Genomic DNA, 21827 nt, shown 5'->3' on the forward strand with positions numbered 1-21827 from the left:
TGCTTGATTTTTTTACTCTCACTTGCATAACATCTCTAACCCTATTCTCATTAGAGGTCATGGAAATAAGCAAACCATGTATATTTTAGTATCTCCTTTCCTTTTCTCTGATAATAAATTTCTCTCCCTCTCCTGCCATCAACTGAGACAGAAGGGGGAAACTGGTTAGTGTATAATCAGGTGAGATTTCTAATGAATTGGCGATTCTAATGAGATTGTTCCTCTTGTTCATTGGCCATAGAATCTTTAAGATGTAGGGCTCTAGAACTGGACTCCCTCTGTTCATGTCTTTATTACTTATTAGCCGTGTGACCTCTCTGAAGCCAGTTTCCTAATCTACACAGTTATCAGTTCATACAATTTTTGTGGAAATTAAATGCAATAACATAAGGGCATATAGTAGCATGCTGCACATAGAAATGCAAATAAAATTACAGCAGTTTTTTATATTGTTATTATGTGTCATTTCCAAGGCAAACCATTCAATATCACAGTAATCCAAGTCTATGCCCCAACCAGTAACGCTGAAGAAGCTGAAGTTGAACGGTTCTATGAAGACCTACAAGACCTTTTAGAACTAACACCCAAAAAAGATGTCCTTTTCATTATAGGGGACAGGAATGCAAAAGTAGGAAGTCAAGAAACACCTGCAGTAACAGGCAAATTTGGCCTTGGAATACGGAATGAAGCAGGGCAAAGACTAATAGAGTTTTGCCAAGAAAATGCACTGGTCATAACAAACACCCTCTTCCAACAACACAAGAGAAGACTCTACACATGGACATCACCAGATGGTCAACACTGAAATCAGATTGATTATATTCTTTGCAGCCAAAGATGGAGAAGCTCTATACAGTCAGCAAAAACAAGACCAGGAGCTGACTGTGGCTCAGATCATGAACTCCTTATTGCCAAATTCAGACTGAAATTGAAGAAAGTAGGGAAAACCACTAGACCATTCAGATATGACCTAAATCAAATCCCTTATGATTATACAGTGGAAGTGAGAAATAGATTTAAGGGCCTAGATCTGATAGATAGAGTGCCTGGTGAACTATGGAATGAGGTTCGTGACATTGTACAGGAGACAGGGATCAAGACCATCCCCATGGAAAAGAAATGCAAAAAAGCAAAATGGCTGTCTGGGGAGGCCTTACAAATAGCTGTGAAAAGAAGAGAAGCAAAAAGCAAAGGAGAAAAGGAAAGATATAAACATCTGAATGCAGAATTCCAAAGAATAGCAAAAAGAGATAAGAAAGCCTTCTTCAGCGATCAATGCAAATAAATAGAGGAAAACAACAGAATGGGAAAGACTAGGGATCTCTTCAAGAAAATCAGACATACCAAAGGAACATTTCATGCAAAGATGGGCTTGATAAAGGACAGAAATGGTATGGACCTAACAGAAGCAGAAGATATTAAGAAGAGGTGGCAAGAATACACAGAAGAACTGTACAAAAAAGATCTTCATGACCCAGATAATCACGATGGTGTGATCACTCATCTAGAGCCAGACATCCTGGAATGTGAAGTCAAGTGGGCCTTAGAAAGCATCACTACGAACAAAGCTAGTGGAGGTGATGGAATTCCAGTTGAGCTATTCCAAATCCTGAAAGATGATGCTGTGAAAGTGCTGCACTCAATATGCCAGCAAATTTGGAAAACTCAGCAGTGGCCACAGGACTGGAAAAGGTCAGTTTTCATTCCAATCCCAAAGAAAGGCAATGCCAAAGAATGCTCAAACTACTGCACAGTTGCACTCATCTCACGCGCTAGTAAAGTAATGCTCAAAATTCTCCAAGCCAGGCTTCAGCAATACGTGAACCATGAACTTCCTGATGTTCAAGCTGATTTTAGAAAAGGCAGAGGAACCAGAGATCAAATTGCCAACATCCGCTGGATCATCGAAAAAGCAAGAGAGTTCCAGAAAAACATCTATTTCTGCTTTATTGACTATGCCAAAGCCTTTGACTGTGTGGATCACAATAAACTGTGGAAAATTCTGAAAGAGATGAGAATACCAGAACACCTGATCCGCCTCTTGAGAAATTTGTATGCAAGTCAGGAAGCAACAGTTTGAACTGGACATGGAACAACAGACTGGTTCCCAATAGGAAAAGGAGTTTGTCAAGGCTGTATATTGTCACCCTGTTTGTTTAACTTATATGCAGAGTACATCATGGGAAACGCTGGACTGGAAGAAGCACAAGCTGGAATCAAGATTGCCGGGAGAAATGTCAATAACCTCAGATATGCAGATGACACCACCCTTATGGCAGAAAGTGAAGAGGAACTCAAAAGCCTCTTGATGAAAGTGAAAGTGGAGAGTGAAAAAGTTTGCTTAAAGCTCAACATTCAGAAAATGAAGATCATGGCATCTGGTCCCATCACTTCATGGGAAATAGATGGGGAAACAGTGGAAACAGTGTCAGACTTTATTTTTCTGGGCTCCAAAATCACTACAGATGGTGACTGCAGCCATGAAATTAAAAGATGCTTACTCCTTGGAAGGAAAGTTATGACCAACTTAGATAGCATATTCAAAAGCAGAGACATTACTTTGCCAACAAAGGTCCGTCTACTCAAGGCTATGGTTTTTCCTGTGGTCATGTATGGATATGAGAGTTAGACTGTGAAGAAGGCTGAGTGCCGAAGAATTGATGCTTTTGAACTGTGGTGTTGGGGAAGACTTGAGAGTCCCTTGGACTGCAAGAAGATCCAACCAGTCCATTCTGAAGGAGATCAGCCCTGGGATTTCTTGGGAAGGAATGATGCTAAAGCTGAAACTCCAGTACTTTGGCCACCTCATGCAAAGAGTTGACTCATTGGAAAAGACTCTGATGCTGGGAGGGATTGGGGGCAGGAGGAGAAGGGGACGACAGAGGATGAGATGGCTGGATGGCATCACTGACTCAATGAACGTGAGTCTGAGTGAACTCCGGGAGTTGGTGATGGAAAGGGAGGCCTGGCATGCTGCGATTCATGGGGTCACAAAGAGTCGGACACGACCGAGCGACTGATCTGATCTGATGTGTTAAATGCCTTTTAAAAAAAAGTGACCATTGCTCAAACTCTTCCTCAAAATGAATTGCTCTTTTAAGTTTTATGTGTGGGGGTTGGGATTAGATTTGGCTACTAATAACAGGAACTTTATGGTGGCTATAGTTTAATAAACAAGCAATGATTTATTCTCTCTCATAAGAGAAGTCTGAAAATAGGTACTTCACGTCAGGTGTTTGATAATTTTATGGAGTTATCAAAAATCCATGATTCTTCTGGCTTTCTGCTCTCTTGTCCTAACACTTGGCTTGCATCCTCAAGGACACTTTGTAGTCATGGTGACTGCCAGAGCTTTAACTGTCATGTCTGAGTTGTAGGCTGGAAGAAGGAAAGGTAAAGAAGACTTCCTCCAAGCTGTTGTCTCTTTCATTGATAAGTAGCCTTCCCAGAAATCTTCTAGACTTCCACTTTCCATCTTACTGTACAAAACTTAGTCTCTTAGCCACTCCTAGCTGCAAGGAATGATGAGAAATGCAGTGTTATAGTTGAATTCATCACCTCTTCTAATTGATTTTAGAACTGTTACTACTGAAGAAGGAAATGGATATTGAATGGTAGCCATTATCTCTGTCATAGCCTGTTTCTTATTGGCAAGAACAGGCAAGCAAATACTACTGTGTTATAGGGTATAAAACTTGGCAATGCTTTTGTGCTGTAGTAAGCTTTTAATTTCCATTGGATCATAGAAAAAGCAACTGAATTCCAGAAAAACACCTACTTCTGCTTTATTGACTACTCCAAAGCCTTTGACTGTGTGGATCATAACAAACTGGAAAATTCTTAAAGAGATGGAATACCAGACCACCTTACCTGCTTCCTGAGAAACTTGTATGCAGATCAAGAAGCAACAATTAGAACTGGACATGGAACAACGGATTGGTTCCAAATAAGGAAAGGAGTACATCAGGGCTATGTATTGTCACCCTGTTTATTTAACTTCTATGCAGAGTACATCATGTGAAATGCCGGACTGGATGAAGCACAGCTGGAATCAAGATTGCCGGGAGAAATATCAGTAACCTCAGATATGCAGATGACACCACCCTAATGGCAGAAAATGAAAAGGGACTAACGAGCCTCTTGATGAATGTGAAAGAGTGAAAAAGCTGGCTTAAAACCCAACATTCAGAAAACTAAGATCATGGCATCCCATCCCATCACTTCATGGCAAATAGATGGGGAGACAGTGAAACAGTAGCATATTTTATTTTCTTGGCCTCTAAAATCACTGCAGATGGTGCCTGCAGCCATGAAATTAAAAGACACTTACTTCTTGAAAGAAAAGCTATGACAAATCTAGGCAGCATATTAAAAAGCAGATATGTTACTTTGCCAACCAGAGTCAAATCTATGGTTTTTCCAATAGTCATGTATGGATGTGAGAGTTGGACTATAAAGAAAGCTGAGCTCTGAAGAACTGATGCTTTTGAACTGTGATGCTGGAGAAGACTTGAGTGTCCCTTGGACTTCAAGATCAAACCAGTGAATCCTCAAGGAAATCAGTCCTGAATATTCATTGGAGGGACTGGTCAAAGCTGAAGCTCCAATACTTTGGCCACCTGATGCGAAGAGCTGACTCATTGGAAAAGACCCTGATTCTGGAAAAGATTGAAGGCAAAAGGAGAAGGGAAGGTGAGATGGTTGGATAGCATCATTAACTCAATGGACATGAGCTTGAGCAACCTCTGGGAGATAGTGTAGGACAGGGAAGCCTGGTGTGCTGCAGTTCATGGGGTTACAGAGAGTCAGACACGACTGCGCGACTAAACAACAACAACCTTTTCATAGTAAAGGAAGTCCTAGTAGAGAAGTTTGAATTGCATTGATTTCACTGTATGTGTGCTCAGTTGCTTGGTCATATCTGACTCTGCGACCCCATGGACTATAGCCTTCCAGGCTCCTCTGTCCGTGGGATTCTACTGGCAAGAATACTGGAGGAATGGGTTGCATTTCCTACTTCAGGGGATCTTCCCAGCCCCAGAATCAAACCTGCGTTTCTTGCATTTCCTGCATTGGCAGGCAGATTCTTCACCACTACACCACCTGGGAGGCTATTGATTTCATTAAATTACCAGAATATTTCTGAGTATAGCCAAGCTTTGACCACCCATTATTGGTGTCTGCAGTTAATTACAGTGGGAGTCTGGTTGATTTTGCTTAGCTCTGTCATTCAGTCTTTGAATTTCAGTGGGAGTTGTAAGAGCCTCTATTGCCCTAAGCATTTGAAACACTAATTCTTAGCTTTCTTTATAGGTATATGGCAGTGTATGGGAGAAATTACACCGGGCCTTTGCCATTTGGAGTGGCTTTGGTATGACCCTAACTGGCGTTCACACTTGTGGAGATTACATGTTCAGTGGCCATACAGTCGTCCTAACTATGCTGAATTTCTTTGTCACTGAATGTAAGTATTTCTTTAGTGCTTCTCTACATAGCAAATGACTGGCTATACAGGAGGCTGTGGGAAGGGTGTTAAATTCTATGAAGAATGGGAAAAACAGATCTAGGAAACGCATGACGGAGAAATGTTGGAAGAAATGATTTTAAAATGATCTTTCTGTCCTTTTCTCAGATACACCAAGAAGCTGGAATTTCTTGCACACTTTATCCTGGGTTCTCAACCTCTTTGGAATCTTCTTCATTTTGGCTGCCCATGAACATTATTCCATTGATGTGTTTATTGCCTTTTATATCACAACGAGACTCTTTTTGTACTACCATACTCTAGCCAATACGAGAGCATATCAGCAGAGTAGGAGAGCAAGAATTTGGTTTCCTATGTTTTCTTTTTTTGAGTGCAATGTTAATGGTACAGTCCCAAATGAATATTGCTGGCCATTTTCAAAACCGGCAATAATGAAAAGACTAATTGGATGAAGACTATCTTTGTAATGGGCTCATGACTAAAGATGCAGTCATTGTTGAAAGTAACTTTGTGTTCTCCCCCAGGTTGTTCCTGAATGGTTTTTTGCCTATATGTTGACAAAGTTCTCTGTCCTGAGCAAGGCTGTGACCATAGCAAGCCAACAAGAACAATCAAGAGTCCTTACCTGTCTGTCAACAGAAGTTTAAGTAGATGTTTTCTGCCCCTTCTCTTTAGGCAGACTTAATATTATGATTGAAGTCAGGCTCTTAGCTTTACATTTTGACTATTTGCCTATTGAACTTAAGCTAATCAACTTAAAGCAGTTTGCTGGTTGAAAGATGTAAAAAGAAAAAAAAAAAATTCCCCAGTAGGACTCTAGGCAAGAAATATTGAGAAGAATACTAATAATTTGTTAGGTTCCTTATTTTCTTCAGAGGAAAAACCCCTACCCAATGAGCAGTACTTGTTCTTTGAACTAATCTCTGTGTCTTTCTAAAAAAAATGCAACTCTGGGAAGTGATCCATTTTACTGACAAATTAATTTTTGCCTTCTGAACTGTCTGTAAGAAAAGTATACTGAAGATACCAGGATCCTTGAAACGAGAATGAAAGAGGCCGTATATAAGATGACAAAGTACAAATATAATGCTGGCATTTTTTTCACCAAAATTAACAAAAGATTCAGTTCTGTTTTTGTTCTAAGGGTTTAGTATGATCATCAGTAAGTATTCATGAGGGAAAAAATGTCTGCATCCATAAAAATAAAATTGGCTTAATTTTAGTGATGAAAGTCCCTGGAATAACTGTGCTGTGACTGTTAGCCGGATAGATGACAGGCCAATTTTATGCTTTTTAATGATGTTATTTAATGAGCAAAATGAGAGTTTTATCAGATGTTAGATAAAGTTCTTATGTCCTTAAATGGGGATGTTTGCATGCAAATTTTTGTCTGAAATTTATAACAGGTTGCAGGCATAATATAACTATTTGGTTTTTGAAATTTCTCATCTTGACCATCAGACAGCCTCAGACATATTTGGATATGAAAAGGTTTTATTGTTTTTTATTTTTAAATACAATTGTGTACATACATTCTTTCTATTTAGCTTTAATTTGGCAGTCAGGAGTAATATAACTTAGTTGCTGTTTACAACACTAGAAATTTAGTACCTTAAGTAATTTGACCTCTGTGATAACCTCTGTCACTTTAACTTTTAATGATTTTGTACAGTAGTTCTGATAGTAGGATGGTTCTAGAATTAGAAGTTGAACCCCAACTCATGAGCTTAGCCACTTGGAATATTAATTGTGTAGTTTTGCATTCAGTTTTAAAACAAGGAGTTAGAAAAGGTGCTGGCATATTGAGGTCTAAAATTAGGCCACTTAGCAGAAACATGCTGTTTATATAGTGAAATATTTTATTTTTGCACTTTGAGTCATACTCCCACCCCCTGTAAGTTACAAAGGAGCCTGAGTGGATTGGGCGGGAAACAGATATAATGCAAGCAAGTTTCAGCTAGTGCTGAGTGACCCCAGTTTGGGTCTTCTCTGAATATTGTTTTTTTATTTTTCACTTGAGAAAATGTCATGAGATAATTTAGTTTTATTATGCTTTTAAATCTCGTACTTTAGAATCTGATAATACCTTAAATTGTTGATTCTGTTACATTCTGGGGATGAAAATGTCAACATTTCATCCAAGGAAAGTGCATTATCATGAAAGTTGAAGGATGTTTCCTATGCAGTTAGAGTAGTTTGACCCTTGAATTCAAAAGATACATAACATCCACTTTTTCCAAATGACAGAAGAAGCCTGAATTTAGCTAGGAAGGGACTGATTTTGGTTTTTGGAAAAATGTTTGGAAAAAATCCGTGGCACCATTAATTCAAGAATGTTGAATAACTACTTAATGGTAAATTTCCTAACAGCAGTCTTCTTTCCTTCATATGGATTTTATTCTAGAACAAAATAGGAAAAAAAAAATTACAACTAACTTTGCAGAGCTATTGATACTGAGAGTGCCTAACAGCAGACTGCAATGAGGAGTATAAAATAACTTCCCAACCTTCCTTTTACCATATCCATTTTGAGGAAAAGGTAAGCTAGATTTATAATTTATTGTTATAACTATTACAAGGCAGTGTTTACATACATTAATCATCTCCAGGTCTCTTCCTTGGAAAACTTTGAGACAACATTTTTTTCCATTTCTTTTTTTAATATAAAACTTATATTTTTGTTACTTATTGTTTTGTCTGGAAATTTCCAGATTTTGTCTTTGTATCTTTTTTTCTTGTAACAATTTTGTTAAAACCATAATGAAAGTAGAATTTACATTTTGACTGTGACTGTGGCTAGGTAGAGAAACTGCATGCCTTAGATCTACAGATTTTTCACCTTGTATGCAGTTTCAAACATGTAAGAGGTTTACCTCACTAAACCCTGAGACTTCGGTATAGAGGGAACCAAGGCAATTTTTTGTTCAGGGATGCAAACTGGAGGTTATACTGAAAGTCTTCCATGCAATTTCTGTCTTCTTAGGGGCAGCATTACCTTTTTTTCTTTTTTTAAAATTCCTTGCAGGACAGTGTTACTGAAGGTTAGTTGAAGTTTGTAGAGAATATCAGGTTTAGAAGAAGGCAAGTTTGCTATTATCACCACATAATTTGGGAGAAACCTTTTTTGGCTATGCTGCAGAATTTTCAACATGCCTGTCTTCTCCATAATCCTCTGTAGCCAGAATTGCTTAGGTAAAAATACACTTTCCATATGCTAGGTCTGTTTATTAGTATCACTTTAAATCAGAATGTAGTGAACTCGGCCACAGAGCCAATCAGTTAAAGGAGTGTGGACTGTTCACAGAACTCCACGCTAGAGACCTGCTGATGATGTAACTCTGGCACTGCAAGTGGCATTCTTCCCTACCCTGTACCTGCTTAAAATTCTTACTTAATAAGGACAGAGGTGCCAAATCCTTTTATAGCTAATATGAGACCCTATGTTTTGAGGACACCTGTTTGGAAAGTGTTATTTATATATTCAAAGTGATATTCATAACACTAACCTGCTTTGACTGTATTCAGTAAAAAAGCAATTTCATTGTCAGTTTCATAGTAAACTTTTTTTAGAGGATTCTTGTTCCATAATGTTTTAGAACATTAACCATATTCTTGTTTTAAACTCTTTAATAAATTTAATTCTTTGATTGTCTTCTTGTAGACTTAAATTATCCCTTACTAAAAGTAATTATAGTAACAATCATTTGCCAGTTCTTTGCAGGCATTTGAGATAGGCTAACTCTTTTATAGAATAGTCCCATGGCTTTCTTAAACAGTATTGGTTTCATTTAGAGAGTTTCAGAGCCAACAAAGCATGTCAACTGTAATGCCGTCTTTACTTGGCTGTGACAGTTTGCATTTGTGAAATGTTTAATCTGAATTACCCTGTACTGCTGTAGAGGAAATTGTTAGTAACATCAAAAGTCAGACTGTTGCTACAAGTGACCAGTGAGAAAGGAAAGAGGTTGAGGGATTTTTCCTTCTCTTTTAATAGCTTTGAATGACTGAAATTACTATGGAAATAGGTTTTGGTGCCCCTCTCACTTATTCCTCACCCCCAGCAAAGACCACCAACTTCAAGTAACTAAAATGTGGCCTATTATTTTGCATTAAGTTGAATTAAAACATCTGTGCAATCTATAAGCCATAATTCAGCTTCCCCCAAAGTTAATTTTTTAGACTATGGTTCTACCTTATATTAGCCAAGGACTTTTTCTCTGTGTACTCCATGTTTATGCATAAAGAAGTTTTGTACCTAATATGGAAGGAGAGGGAGTACTATGTTAATTTTGCTGTTATTTCAGCTCTGTTTCAATCTGAACTACTAGGTTGTCTGAACTAGTGAAGCATTGTTACCAGTTAGTAATACCATCTTTAAAATGTTCAATTTTAATAATTTTTTATTCAAAGAATCTATGACTTGTTAGGACAATTGAAGTATTTCTGATATGAAACAAAAGAAGTGGAGACTGGTACTTAATGGGGGAAGCAAAATTAGCTTGGGCTAAAATGGGCATGTTTTGTTCTATGAATTCTACCTAAATGTCACCCAATGTGCAGAGAAACTAGTATTACTTGAAGATGTGAAAGTTCCTGTGGTAGCCATACCTTGAAGCACAGTATTGTATATAAGTAAATATCTCAATTCTAAATTAAATCCAGATTTAACTAATATATATTATTTTATATCTTTGTTGTATTAAAATGTTTAAAAACACTAAAAATAAAACATTTGAAAATTGGATTGTAGTCTCTTCTTTAAATGTCTTTGCATTATTAATGCAGCTGCTTTATGTTTTATAAAGTGAATTTTTTGTTTTTGCAAATGATTGGGTCCTGCAACTTTAAATACTAATGTATTGTCTAGTCCCTGGCATGCACTACTTCTTAGTTGTCTATTAGATAAGCCATTTGCCCTTTCTCCTTTCTTTTCCGCAAACTAGGGAAAGAAAAGTGATATTACTGATGGTTTAAGAATAATTGTAGATGAAGTTGAGAAGGAGGAAAGGGAAGCAAACAGCTGTTTCTTCCTGGGCACATTAAAGTTTGTGTTTGTCGGTTTAGGGTTTATTTTAATTGTAGATTTTATAGGAAGGTACCATCATCTTGTTGGATCAGCTTTGGAGATAATGATAAATAGGAAAAGAAGAGAAAATAGTTGTTAGGGGTAGCTCAGCAACTCAGAGCCCTGGAAACACCAAACAAATGAGCTGCCCACTGCTGTTGCTGGTGTAATGTGAATGTAGGATATAATATACTTTGTATCCAAAATGGTCTGTCTGGTGCCGATGCACCTAACCTATTGAAATGCTGAACTGCCCAGCATTAAGTGGTGTGTGAGCCAACTCTGGGAATACTAAGTATTGTCAGAAGACCATGTGAGTTTATTAATTCATGACTGAATTTGTCTTCATGATCGCTACTAATTGTAGCCTCTCTGGTGCTGGCACCAGCTTGTATCTTGGGGACTCTGGAAAAGAATTGTCCAAAACAGACTGAGAGGCAGCTTGGTAGAATGGAAGATGTGGTGGATTTAGACTCTGAGGACCTAGGTATGGGTTGAAGCTCTGCTGCAGATTAAATTGGGCCTTTTCTTCCAGCTTCACTTAACCTTATGTGTAAAATGTAGGGGGACGTGCCTACCTCATAGGCTGTGTTAAGAGCCACATTATGAAAGTATTAAAGCCTTTATGACTCAGTACCTGGTATATCATACTGAACTATTACTTGAATTTAGGTCAGTAACACAGGGCCTGTACTCTAGGGAGTTAATAATCTTAGGTTAGGATGACCTAAAAATGGAACTAACAACATTCATTGGCAGAATAGAGCAGTAGTTTTAAAACTGTCTGGGTGAACATCTCGGGTACTGGAAGGGAGTTGAAGCCTGTACCATTTTCATCCAGAGTTGGTGTTTTACATATATGGCTTTCCTAGTTGGCTTTCCCTTGAAAAAAGGGTTGAGAATAAGGGAAGTAAATGTTTGGAAACCACTGAGGCAGACGAGTTTACTGTCTTCATTTAATAGTAGCTTGAAAGAGGAAGGGCTCACTGGGCACTGAGGATCCAAGAAAAAATCACTAAACCTGTGAACCTTGAACTGAACCCTCCTTGAAGGATAAATCCACTAGGTGTGATAAAAGGTTTAGAGGGCTCTAACTGTGATGCAAAAAATTGGATTTATTTGAGAATAAGTTTGGAAATTGTTGACAGGGTATATGATTTTATTTTAAATGGAAGCATTAGGAATGCCTGTTGCCAGGGTCTAAATTGTTTGGACAGGTATGAATAATTATTTGAAGCAGGAGTTGGTAAAGAGCAGAAGTATAAGTCTAAAAGAGAGAGGAAGGATGATGGAAAGTACACAGAAGATCACTGGAGACAAAAGGCCAGAGGGACCCCAAGGTAGGTCGGGGAACCAGGACTGGGCATAGCTTGTAGGAGGCCTTTGTCCCCAGTCAGGGAAGATCAAGACACCAAACAAATGAGCTGCCCGCTGCTGTGGCTGGTGTAATGTGAATGTAGGATATGATATACTTAGTATCCAAAATGGTCTGTCTTGTGCCGATGCACCTAACCTATTGAAATGCTGAACTGCCCGGCATTAAGTGGTGTGGGAGCCAACTCTGGAAACTTGAGGATGGTGCTGTCATAAGAGAATGCCTCAGAGGAGCTCAGTGATCACCCTCAGCTGTAACTTAGAAATAAGAGCAGATGATAGCTGAAAGGCCTCTGCTGGAGTAGCATGATATTTAAATGCTAATATGTACTCAGTTCACAGGGCTCCCCAAGAGAGCCAGAGATACAAAACCACCTTGACCTACCTGTTCATATTTCAATTGTAAGAGCCTTGTATCCCAATCTAAAGAGAATACTTGTACCTAGTTTTTTTTTAGTTGGAGTATCAGTTCAGTTCAGTCACTCAGTCACGTCCAACTCTTTGCAACCCCATGAATCGCAGCACACCAGGCCTCCCTGTCCATCACCAACTCCCAGAGTTCACTCAAACTCATGTGCATTGAGTCGGTGATGCCATCCAGCCATCTCATCCTCTGTCGTCGCCTTCTCCTCCTGCCCCCAATCCCTCCCAGCATCAGAGTCTTTTCCAATGAGTCAGCTCTTCGTATGAGGTGGCCAAAATATTGGAGTTTCAGCTTTAGCATCAGTCCTTCCAATGAACATCTAAGACTGATCTCCTTTAGGATGGACTGGTTGCGTCTCCTTGCAGTCCAAGGGACTCTCAAGAATCTTCTCCAACACCACAGTTCAAAAGCATCAATTCATTGGTGCTCAGCTTTCTTCACAGTCCAACTCTCACATCCATACATGACCACTGGAAAAACCATAGCCTTAACTAGACGGACCTTTGTTGGCAAAGTAATGTCTCTGCTTTTGAATATGCTATCTATGTTGGTCATAACTTTCCTTCCAAGGAGTAAGCGTCTTTTAATTTCATGGTTGCAATCACCATCTGCAGTGATTTTGGAGCCCAAAAAAATAAAGTCTGACACTGTTTCCACTGTTTCCCCATCTATTTCCCATGAAGTGATAGGACCAGATGCCATGATCTTGGTTTTCTGAATGTTGGGCTTTAAGCCAACTTTTTCACTCTCCTCTTTCACTTTCATCAAGAGGCTTTTTAGTTCCTCTTTACTTTCTTCACTTTCTGCCATAAGGGTGGTGTCATCTGCATAATTATATTTCTCCCAGCAATCTTGCAGGATTATATGGTAGTTCTATTTTTCGTTTTTTAAGGAACTTCCATACTGTTCTTCATAGTGGCTATACCAATTTACATTCCCACCAACAGTGTAGAAGGGTTTCCTTTTGTCCACATCTTCAGCATTTATTATTTGTGGACTTTTTGATGATAGCCATTCTGAACAGTGCAAGGTGGTACCTCATTGAAGCTTTGATTTGCATTTCTCTGATAACTAGTGATGTTGAGCATCTTTGCATGTGTTTTTTGGCCATCTGTATGTCTTTGGAGAAAAGCCTATTTATTTCTTCTGCTTATTTCTTTATTGGGTTGTTTGTGTTTTTGCCATCAAGCTGCATGAGCTGTTTATATATTTTGGAGATTAAATCCTTGTTGGTCACTTGGTTTGCAGATATTTTCTCCCATTCTGTGGGTTGTCTTTTCATTTTGTTTATGGTTTCCTTTGCTGTGCAAAAGATTTTTAAGTTTAATTAGGACCTATTTGATCATTTTTATTTTCATTACTCCAGGAGATGAATCCAAAAAGATATTGTTGCAATTTATTTTATTTATTTATTTTAAGTACCAAGGATCTTTATTCTTAGGTCTGATATTTAATCTGTGGCTAAAGATAATATGTCACTATTTAGAGAATAAAAGGTCCCATTATTTTCATTCAGGTCTTCAACACAACTTATTCTCATACAAGATAAGGGTTGGTAGGGGATTAAGGAGGTACACAGAGGATAAAAAGCAAAAGGGAACAAACACTTTTACAAGCATATCGTTCCAGTTACCGTGAAGGTTACATTTCAGGTTAATTTACAAAAGTAGTGACACAACCATGATTTCAGTGAAAATCAACACATTATACCTTTTAAAAAACCAATTCAGAAATACTAAGGCAAGCATGCAAAATTCAAAGTATAAAAAAATGCAAGGGCTGGCTGCCCAAACAGGTATTTCCCTCAGAAAGAGGGATTTGAAAATGCTGCACAGAACCAAAGGAATTAGAAGCTGAATTAGCAGACCCATTTCCTCAGTTTATATATGAGGCAAGGGGGCAGACTGGTAAAGCTTACTCAGCCAGATTAAGAATGTATAGACATCTAATTCCTGGTGCTATTTGCAACTACACATATCTAAAATACAAGGAGATAAATATCCAGAATACATCAAACCCACTGATTTAAAGAAAACATTTCAAGGGAGGGGGTGAAGTTATTATAGCATAGCAGCACATTACACATATTTAAGAGATTAAATGGAAAGAAATGATCTCTTATTTTAATGCTCAGTTTTGATCAACACAAGTTTCCAGCCAACTTTCTGATGTAGAGCAAAACAAGTATATTCTTCAGTTTTCTTCTACATTTTTTGGGGCCTATCTTTCAAAACTGAGCACCAGGTATTTTTAATGTAAGTAATGGGATGTTATATGTACATTCTAATTACACATTTTAGGAATAAACAAAATGCGTATTTCAGTAATTCATAGTGTATTTATAAAACTGACCCACACCATTGCCAAAATAAAACACTACTGAACTTTTGTATTTTTGCCGAATGGTACCTCAATTCCCTTTCTGTGTAAACAAGCTGCAAAATTATTTTTAAATTACAGTATAATAAGGAAATGGTAGAATGGTGACAACTTTATTAACATGCAAATCTTTCTGGAAGATTAACTAAATCACAGATTCTGTCCTATATTTTGTTAAAGTATTGGACATATGGCTATAAGGTGTTGGATGGGAAAATGAAGATGATCATTAAGTTGAGTGTTTCTCCCGTTTTATTTGTAGCATAGTATTTAACTTGGCATCTTTTATCATTGGCGAGTTTTTTCATGGTAATGATCTTCCCTGAGAACTGATGGAAGGTAAGTCCTATCTGGTCTGAGGGACAGTCCAGAGGACCCAGTTGGTCTCCTTGTCTTAAATTTCTATAAAATATAACTTATTACTTGTCTGCTCACCAGCGGCTGTTGTTGGCTGTACCATCACTTATGAGATATTCCAAGGACTCAAATTTACCTGTCCCAGATATAGGGCTGCATTGTAGGTGTGTTGGGCCTGACGTATGGAAAATGTTTTGAAAGAATATTTGTCTAACATTTATTGAACATCTACTATATGCCAAATAATGTTTAAACACTGTGCTTCAGTGCTGAGCAAAACAAAGTCCTTGCCTTCAGGACACATACTTTCCAGACCATGAAATATATGAGAAAGAAAAAAGCACCCCTATTAGCTGTCAATTAGCTTAGTTACAACGGTATTCCCTGGTGGCTCAGGCAGTAAAGAATCTGCCTGCAATGCAGGAGACCCGGCTTCGATCCCTGGGTCAGGAAGAGCCCCTGGAGAAGGGAATCGCAACCCACTCCAGCTCTGCCTAGAGAATTCCACAGACAGAGGAGCTTGGTGGGCTACAGTCCATGGGGTCGTAAAGAGTCGGACATGGCTGAACGACTAACACTTTCACTGAATATAATGTTACAGAACATCAACAGCAGATGAGGACTCTGCATGAGCATGAAGGGCCTTCAGTCATAATTCAGCCTGAATGAACACTGTGCACCACAAAATAGTAATACACCCCTCCTTCCTGATGAATACTAGTAACTACGAGGGACCTCCCTAGTGGTGCAGTGGTTAAGAGACCACACTCCTACTGTAGGGGGTATGGGTTCAATCCCTGGTTAGAAACTAAGATCCCCACAAGGGGAAACTAAGAGTCCCCTTGGTGTAGGGGAAAAAGAAAACTAGTTACTAAGATGCTGAATTGCTCCAGCTTTCTGCAAACACTCAATCTGACCTAGCACCCTTCTTGTTTTCTTGAACCCTCTGTAACATCACCTAACACAAGCCCAAATCCTGTACAAGTCCCTCCTAAAACCCTTTCACTGAGATTCCGCACTCTTCTGCATGCTGTTCAGTCTCTGTTGCTACAGGGAGTTTAATTTAGAAAATTAACTTTGACTAATGTGTATTCCTGGTGGTCTTCGGCTGGTGGGAATTGACTTTCTAGGTAGCCGAAAGTAGTGTTGTCTTTCTGTCACTCTCCCACACATACGCACACACACACGCACACACACACCCAAACACGATGAAAGAAACGAAGCATTTGTTGTCTGACGGCATTAAAAGGCCTGCAGAGGTGACTTGCACAGAGGCATGAAGAAAATGAGGAAGGACCATATGGATATATAGGAGGGAGGGAACAGCAACGGCGCCGGCCTCTGGGGCAGGCTTGGCATGTTCTCCAAGCAATAAGGCCAGTTTGGCTTAAGAGTGAGAAGTGAAAGGGTGATTGGAAATGAACTTAGAGAAGTAGCCAGGGCTCTAATCATGAAGGCTTCAAAGGCCCTGGTGCAAACTAGATTTTTGCGTCCAGTGTTATAGGAAGCCATTGAGAGGTTTTGGTTTTGTTTAGGGGAGAGACTTATATCTGTCTCCCACTCAGCCATTGTAGTGAGTGTGACATTGCCTTTGGGCTAAGGCAGGGAAGTCCTCATCCACCCACCTTTTTCTTTATGGGGTGACTTGCCTGGCCTTGGGGACAGTTTCACCAAGTTCTGGGATCCTTTATCTGGAGCACAGAAGAATGAAGGGTGCAGAAGGGAATGAAAACTTCAGCAGAGCCATAGGAGAATGCACTCTGAGCTCAGAAATGCTACAGTGGGATGAAGCCACAGCGGATGTAATAGGAAACAGGATTTTTCTTTTCGCGTGAATAAAAAACTTCACAAGCTGTCAAACTAGAGGTACAAGCGCCTTGTTTTTACTTCAGAGGTCGGCCTTTGCAGATGGGCACCAGCAGAGGGCGCTACAAACTTCAGCAGCCTGTGTGCTTTTGTCGCAGGCACAGAATGAACTACGGAAGTTGCGGTCTGGAACAAAGAACAATAGATTGTTAAAACACATTAGATCCTACCTTCTGAGTTTGATTCCACTGATCGGGGGAATGTGCATTTCTGGCAGGTTCCCAGGCAATGCAAATTGGTTTTGGAGTCAATCACCTAAAAAGCCTATTTTCAAAGCTGGGTGCCCTTCCCTAAGAGCATTTCATGATTGGATGGGGTGAGAATACAGGTATTCACAAAGCTCCCTCATTCCCTCCTCTTAGGTGGATGTGAAAGTTCACTGAACATTGTAAGCATTATCTCTGTGCTTGGTTGCTTAGGTGTCCGACTCTTGGCAACTCCATGGAATGCAGCCTGTCAGGCTCCTCTCTCCATGGGATTTTTCAGGCAAGAATACTGGAGTGGGTTGCCATTTCCTCCTCCAGGGGATCTTCCCAACCCAGGGGTCACGTCCTGTGTCTCCTGCATTGCAGGCAGATTCTTTACCTGCTGAGCCACTGGGGAAGCACCAAGTATCATATTTAGCTTTTTATCCCCCCATTTCATCTTTTAATTTTGGTTTCTGATTGTATATTACTAATATATATAAAACACATTTAATTCAGGGATGTTGATCTTGTATCTTGTGACTTTGCCAAACTCACGTATTAGTTCTAGAAGTTCTTTTGTAGATTGCTTAGGATTTTTTACATAGGTAGTCTTGTCATCCATGAACAGGGACAGTTTTATCCCTCCCCCTTTCCATCTTGAACTCTTGTTTCCCTGGTGGCCAGAAAAAGATCTTCTAACCCAATTATGTCATGATATTCAGGAGCAGATAATGTACCAGTTCACAAAGCAATTGACAATATTCTGAATCCTAAGTGTCCATGGAGGACACTTGGGGGGAAAATATCTGCAGTGATGATAAGACTTGGAGATGAGAGAGACCTAGTCTTGATAAAATAGTTTGTTTTCAGTGGCCAGAGCTAGAGAGTCCAGCCTTACCACAACCCTGCCACTCTAAGCCAGGAGTTTCTGAGTTGCAGCATCCCAGGGGATGGGATGGGTTAAGTTGGCTTAAGCCTTGGAGTGGACCAGGGCTTGGTAGAGGGGGATAGCCCATTTGATAGGTTCTGGAAATTGGTAACTGCATTCTCAGGGAGGCCTTGAAAGGGAAAGCAACAGACTGGGCTTCTAATGTAGGCACTGGGGATAGGAAGTGTCTTTTCCTGGGCAGTAGTTGAGTGGGGGTGAATGACATCTGAGAGCAAAGTCATGTGTTTGTGTCCTCGCTCCCTGCACACTGCCTGGAGCCTTCGTACCTTGGCACTGGAAGCATAACTCCCTGGGCTCTCCCTTTGCCAAACCCCTCTTCCTGGGAACTAGTTTCTGGGGTCAGTTTACTAAGAGTTCCCATTTTCATAGCTTCATCCTTCCTCTACTATACGTAAGGGTAGCCATTGTCTTCTCGAGGAAAATATCAACGTGTATAAAATGCATTACACTTTCATTTCCCTAGCCATAGGGTAGCATGTTTTAGAGTAGATTCAGAATTAGTACTGCCTTTGGCTTCCCACTCTGGGCTCCACCTCTCATCCTTTATATTCCTTGCCATTGGGAAAATTATTTAAAATAGAAATGGCTGATAAGCTCAGCTATCACACTGTAATAGGTCTTGACTTAGAAGGGAAGGAACTTTGTTCACACAGTTTTCTAGTTTTGATGTAGTGGGACTGTGGGTGAGTTCAGGCAAGTCACCAAACCACTTTCAAAGTCAGTTTCCTCCTTTGATATAATGGAAGGCAGAATAGTACAGTGGTTTAAGGGCATGGGCTCTGACTCAAGTCTTGGCTCCTCTAATTATTAGCCGTGTTAACCTTGGGAAGTTCCTAAGCCTCTTTGTCTCTCAGTTTTCAGTTGATGACAGTACTTACCCTCTAGGGTTATTATGAGTATTTATGAGTTAATACATGCAAAAGATATAAAACAGTACTTGGAACGTCGTAAGTGTAAGATAGCTTCATCATCATGATTATAAGGATCCAGGGAGTTGATATTGTGAAAGTACTTTGAAACTGGAAAATGATACCCACCTTTGACAATTACCTTATCAAAGGTATTTAACTAGATGCTGTCTAGGTTGATCATAACTTTTCTTCCAAGGAGCAAGCGTCTTTTAATTTCATGGCTTTCTCTGATTGCAGAGAGTGGAGGCTACTCTCTAGCTGCGGTGCACTGACCTCTGATTCCGGTGGCCTTTTCTGTTGCAGAGCACAGGCTCTAGGTTCTCAGGCTTCAGTAGTTGTGGCACACAGGCTCAGTAGTTGCGGCTCATGGGTCTTAGCACACACAAGCTCAGTGTTTGTGGCACACGGGCTTAGTTACTCTGTGACATGTGAAATCTCCCCAGACTAGGGATCGAACCCATGTCCCCTGTATTGGCAGGCAGATTCCTATCCACTGCACCATCAGGGATGTCCTGAGGTTATACTATTACTAGGCGAATTACCACTCTTGAACCAAACCTCCCTAAAAGTGAGTTCTACTGGAGAGTTAGGGTCTGTGGGTGAGCAGTAAGCCCTATTGATACAGGGCTCTCTTGCTGGCCCTATTTGGCCATTCTGTTAGATTATGCTGTTAACCGTACCCTCTGAAGGCTTTGGTTGAATCTGCAGAAGTTTGTCCACTCAGCCACTCAGTTTTTCCAGTGTTCTGTCTCTGCATGGTCCAGAGTCTGGGGAAGGTTTTCTTTGCTTTTCAGCCCTCTGCACTCATCCCACATCATACAGGTGTTTTTGCCATGTCACCAAGTCCTCTATGGTAGAATGCATAAGCTTTTGTACTGTGACTTCACTGTTTCATCCATCGAGAAACAAAGTCTGTTTCCCTAGCCCTTGAAGGTGCTCTGTCTGTGACTTGCTTTCACTAATAAAATGTGGTAGATTTGCTACGTGACTGTGGAAGCTACTACTTTCACCTTCTTGGGATGCCGACTTGAAACTGCCATGCCACGAAGGAGCCTGGGATGAAAGATCTTGTGAGGTGAGAGAGGCCCCTCCGGCCAAGATGTCCCAGCTGAGTTCACTCCCCACCTCACCCATGCAACTGCGTAAGTAAGCCCAAGGGAGACCGGAAGAACTGACCAGTCAGTGCCCAGGGTCATAGACATAAACTGTTTTAAGCCACTAAGTTTTCGTATGGTTTGTTCTGTGGCAGTTGATAACCCATATACTTTACATTTTATTTCTAAAGCCCCTTCCCATTGGTCTTCTATGTCTTGAAAGCCCTGGCTCTACATCTTTAACAGCTCAGAGTGTGTTTTTCCAGGCTTCTTGGCCAATACCCAGTTCCATACTGTCCTGAAGTCTGTTTTCACGAAGCTGGTCTTGGCTCTGAGGCTGTTGTATTTTAAGTGCAAATCTCACTGGTGAGTCACTGGTGCACTGTTGCTTGGTTTTGCCTGGAATTAAAAGGACCCATTTGAATGCAGAGTTCCAAAGAATAGCAAGGAGAGATAAGAAAGCCTTCCTCAGCGATCAATGCAAAGAAATAGAGGAAAACAACAGAATGGGAAAGACTAGGGATCTCTTCAAGAAAATTAGAGATACCAAGGGAACATTTCATGCAAAGATGGGCTTGATAAAGGACAGAAATGGTATGGATCTAACAGAAGCAGAAGATATTAAGAAGAGGTGGCAAGAATACACAGAAGAACTGTACAAAAAAGATCTTCACAACCCAGATAATCACGAAGGTGTGATCACTCACCTAGAGTTAGACATCCTGGAATGTAAAGTCAGGTGGGCCTTAGGAAGCATCACAAGGAACAAAGCTGGTGGAGGCAATGGAATTCCAGTTGAGCTATTTCAAATTCTAAAAGATGATGCTGTAAAAGTGCTGCACTCAATATGTCAGAAAATTTGGAAAACTCAGCAGTGGCCACAGGACTGGAAAAGGTCAGTTTTCATTCCAATCCCAAAGAAAGGCAATGCCAAAGAATGCTCAAACTACCGAACAATTGTACTCATCTCACACACTAGTAAAGTAATGCTCAAAATTCTCCAAGCCAGGCTTCAGCAATATGTGAACCGTGAACTTCCTGATGTTCAAGCTGATTTTAGAAAAGGCAGAGGAACCAGAGATCAAATTACCAACATCTGCTGGATCACTGAAAAAGCAAGAGAGTTCCAGAAAAGCATCTATTTCTGCTTTATTGACTATGCCAAAGCCTTTGACTGTGTGGATCACAATAAACTGTGGAAAATTCTTCAAGAGATGGGAATACCAGACCACCTGACCTGCCTCTTGAGAAACCTGTATGCAAGTCAGGAAGCAACAGTTAGAATTGGACATGGAACAACAGACTGGTTCCAAATAGGAAAAGGAGTATATCAAGGCTGTATATTGTCACCTGCTTATTTAACTTATATGCACAATACATGATGAGAAACACTGGGCTGGAGGAAGCACAAGCTGGAATCAAGATTGCCAGGAGAAATATCAATAACCTCAGATATGCAGATGACACCACCCTTATGGCAGAAAGTAAAGAAGAACTAAAGAGCCTCTTGATGAAAGTGAAAGAGTGAAAAAGTTTGCTTAAAGCTCAACATTCAGAAAACGAAGATCATGGCATCTGGTCCCATCATTTCATGGCAGATAGATGGGGAAACAGTGGCGGACTTTATTTTTGGAGGCTCCAAAATCACTGCAGATGGTGACTGCAGCCATGAAATCAAAAGACGCTCCTTGGAAGGAAAGTTATGACCAAACTAGACAGCATATTAAAAAGTAGA

The 21827-nt window shown here is 40.0% G+C and overlaps 1 protein-coding gene across 4 annotated transcripts in view; it reads left to right on the top strand.

Annotated features, from left to right (window-relative positions):
• Positions 1-10227, top strand: part of SAMD8 (sterile alpha motif domain containing 8) — a 95819-nt gene extending 85592 nt beyond the window's left edge. For all 4 annotated transcript variants that reach the window (XM_061405409.1, XM_061405410.1, XM_061405408.1 and 1 more), the window contains 2 exons: positions 5314-5464; positions 5633-10227. In XM_061405409.1, coding sequence (XP_061261393.1) covers positions 5314-5464; positions 5633-5937 — 456 coding nt within the window. In that variant the 3' untranslated portion in view covers positions 5938-10227. The remainder of the gene's footprint in view (positions 1-5313; positions 5465-5632) is intronic.
• The last annotated feature ends 11600 nt before the right edge of the window (positions 10228-21827 follow it).

This window comes from Bos javanicus, chromosome 28, assembly GCF_032452875.1.
Source record: "Bos javanicus breed banteng chromosome 28, ARS-OSU_banteng_1.0, whole genome shotgun sequence".
Lineage (NCBI taxonomy): Eukaryota > Metazoa > Chordata > Mammalia > Artiodactyla > Bovidae > Bos > Bos javanicus.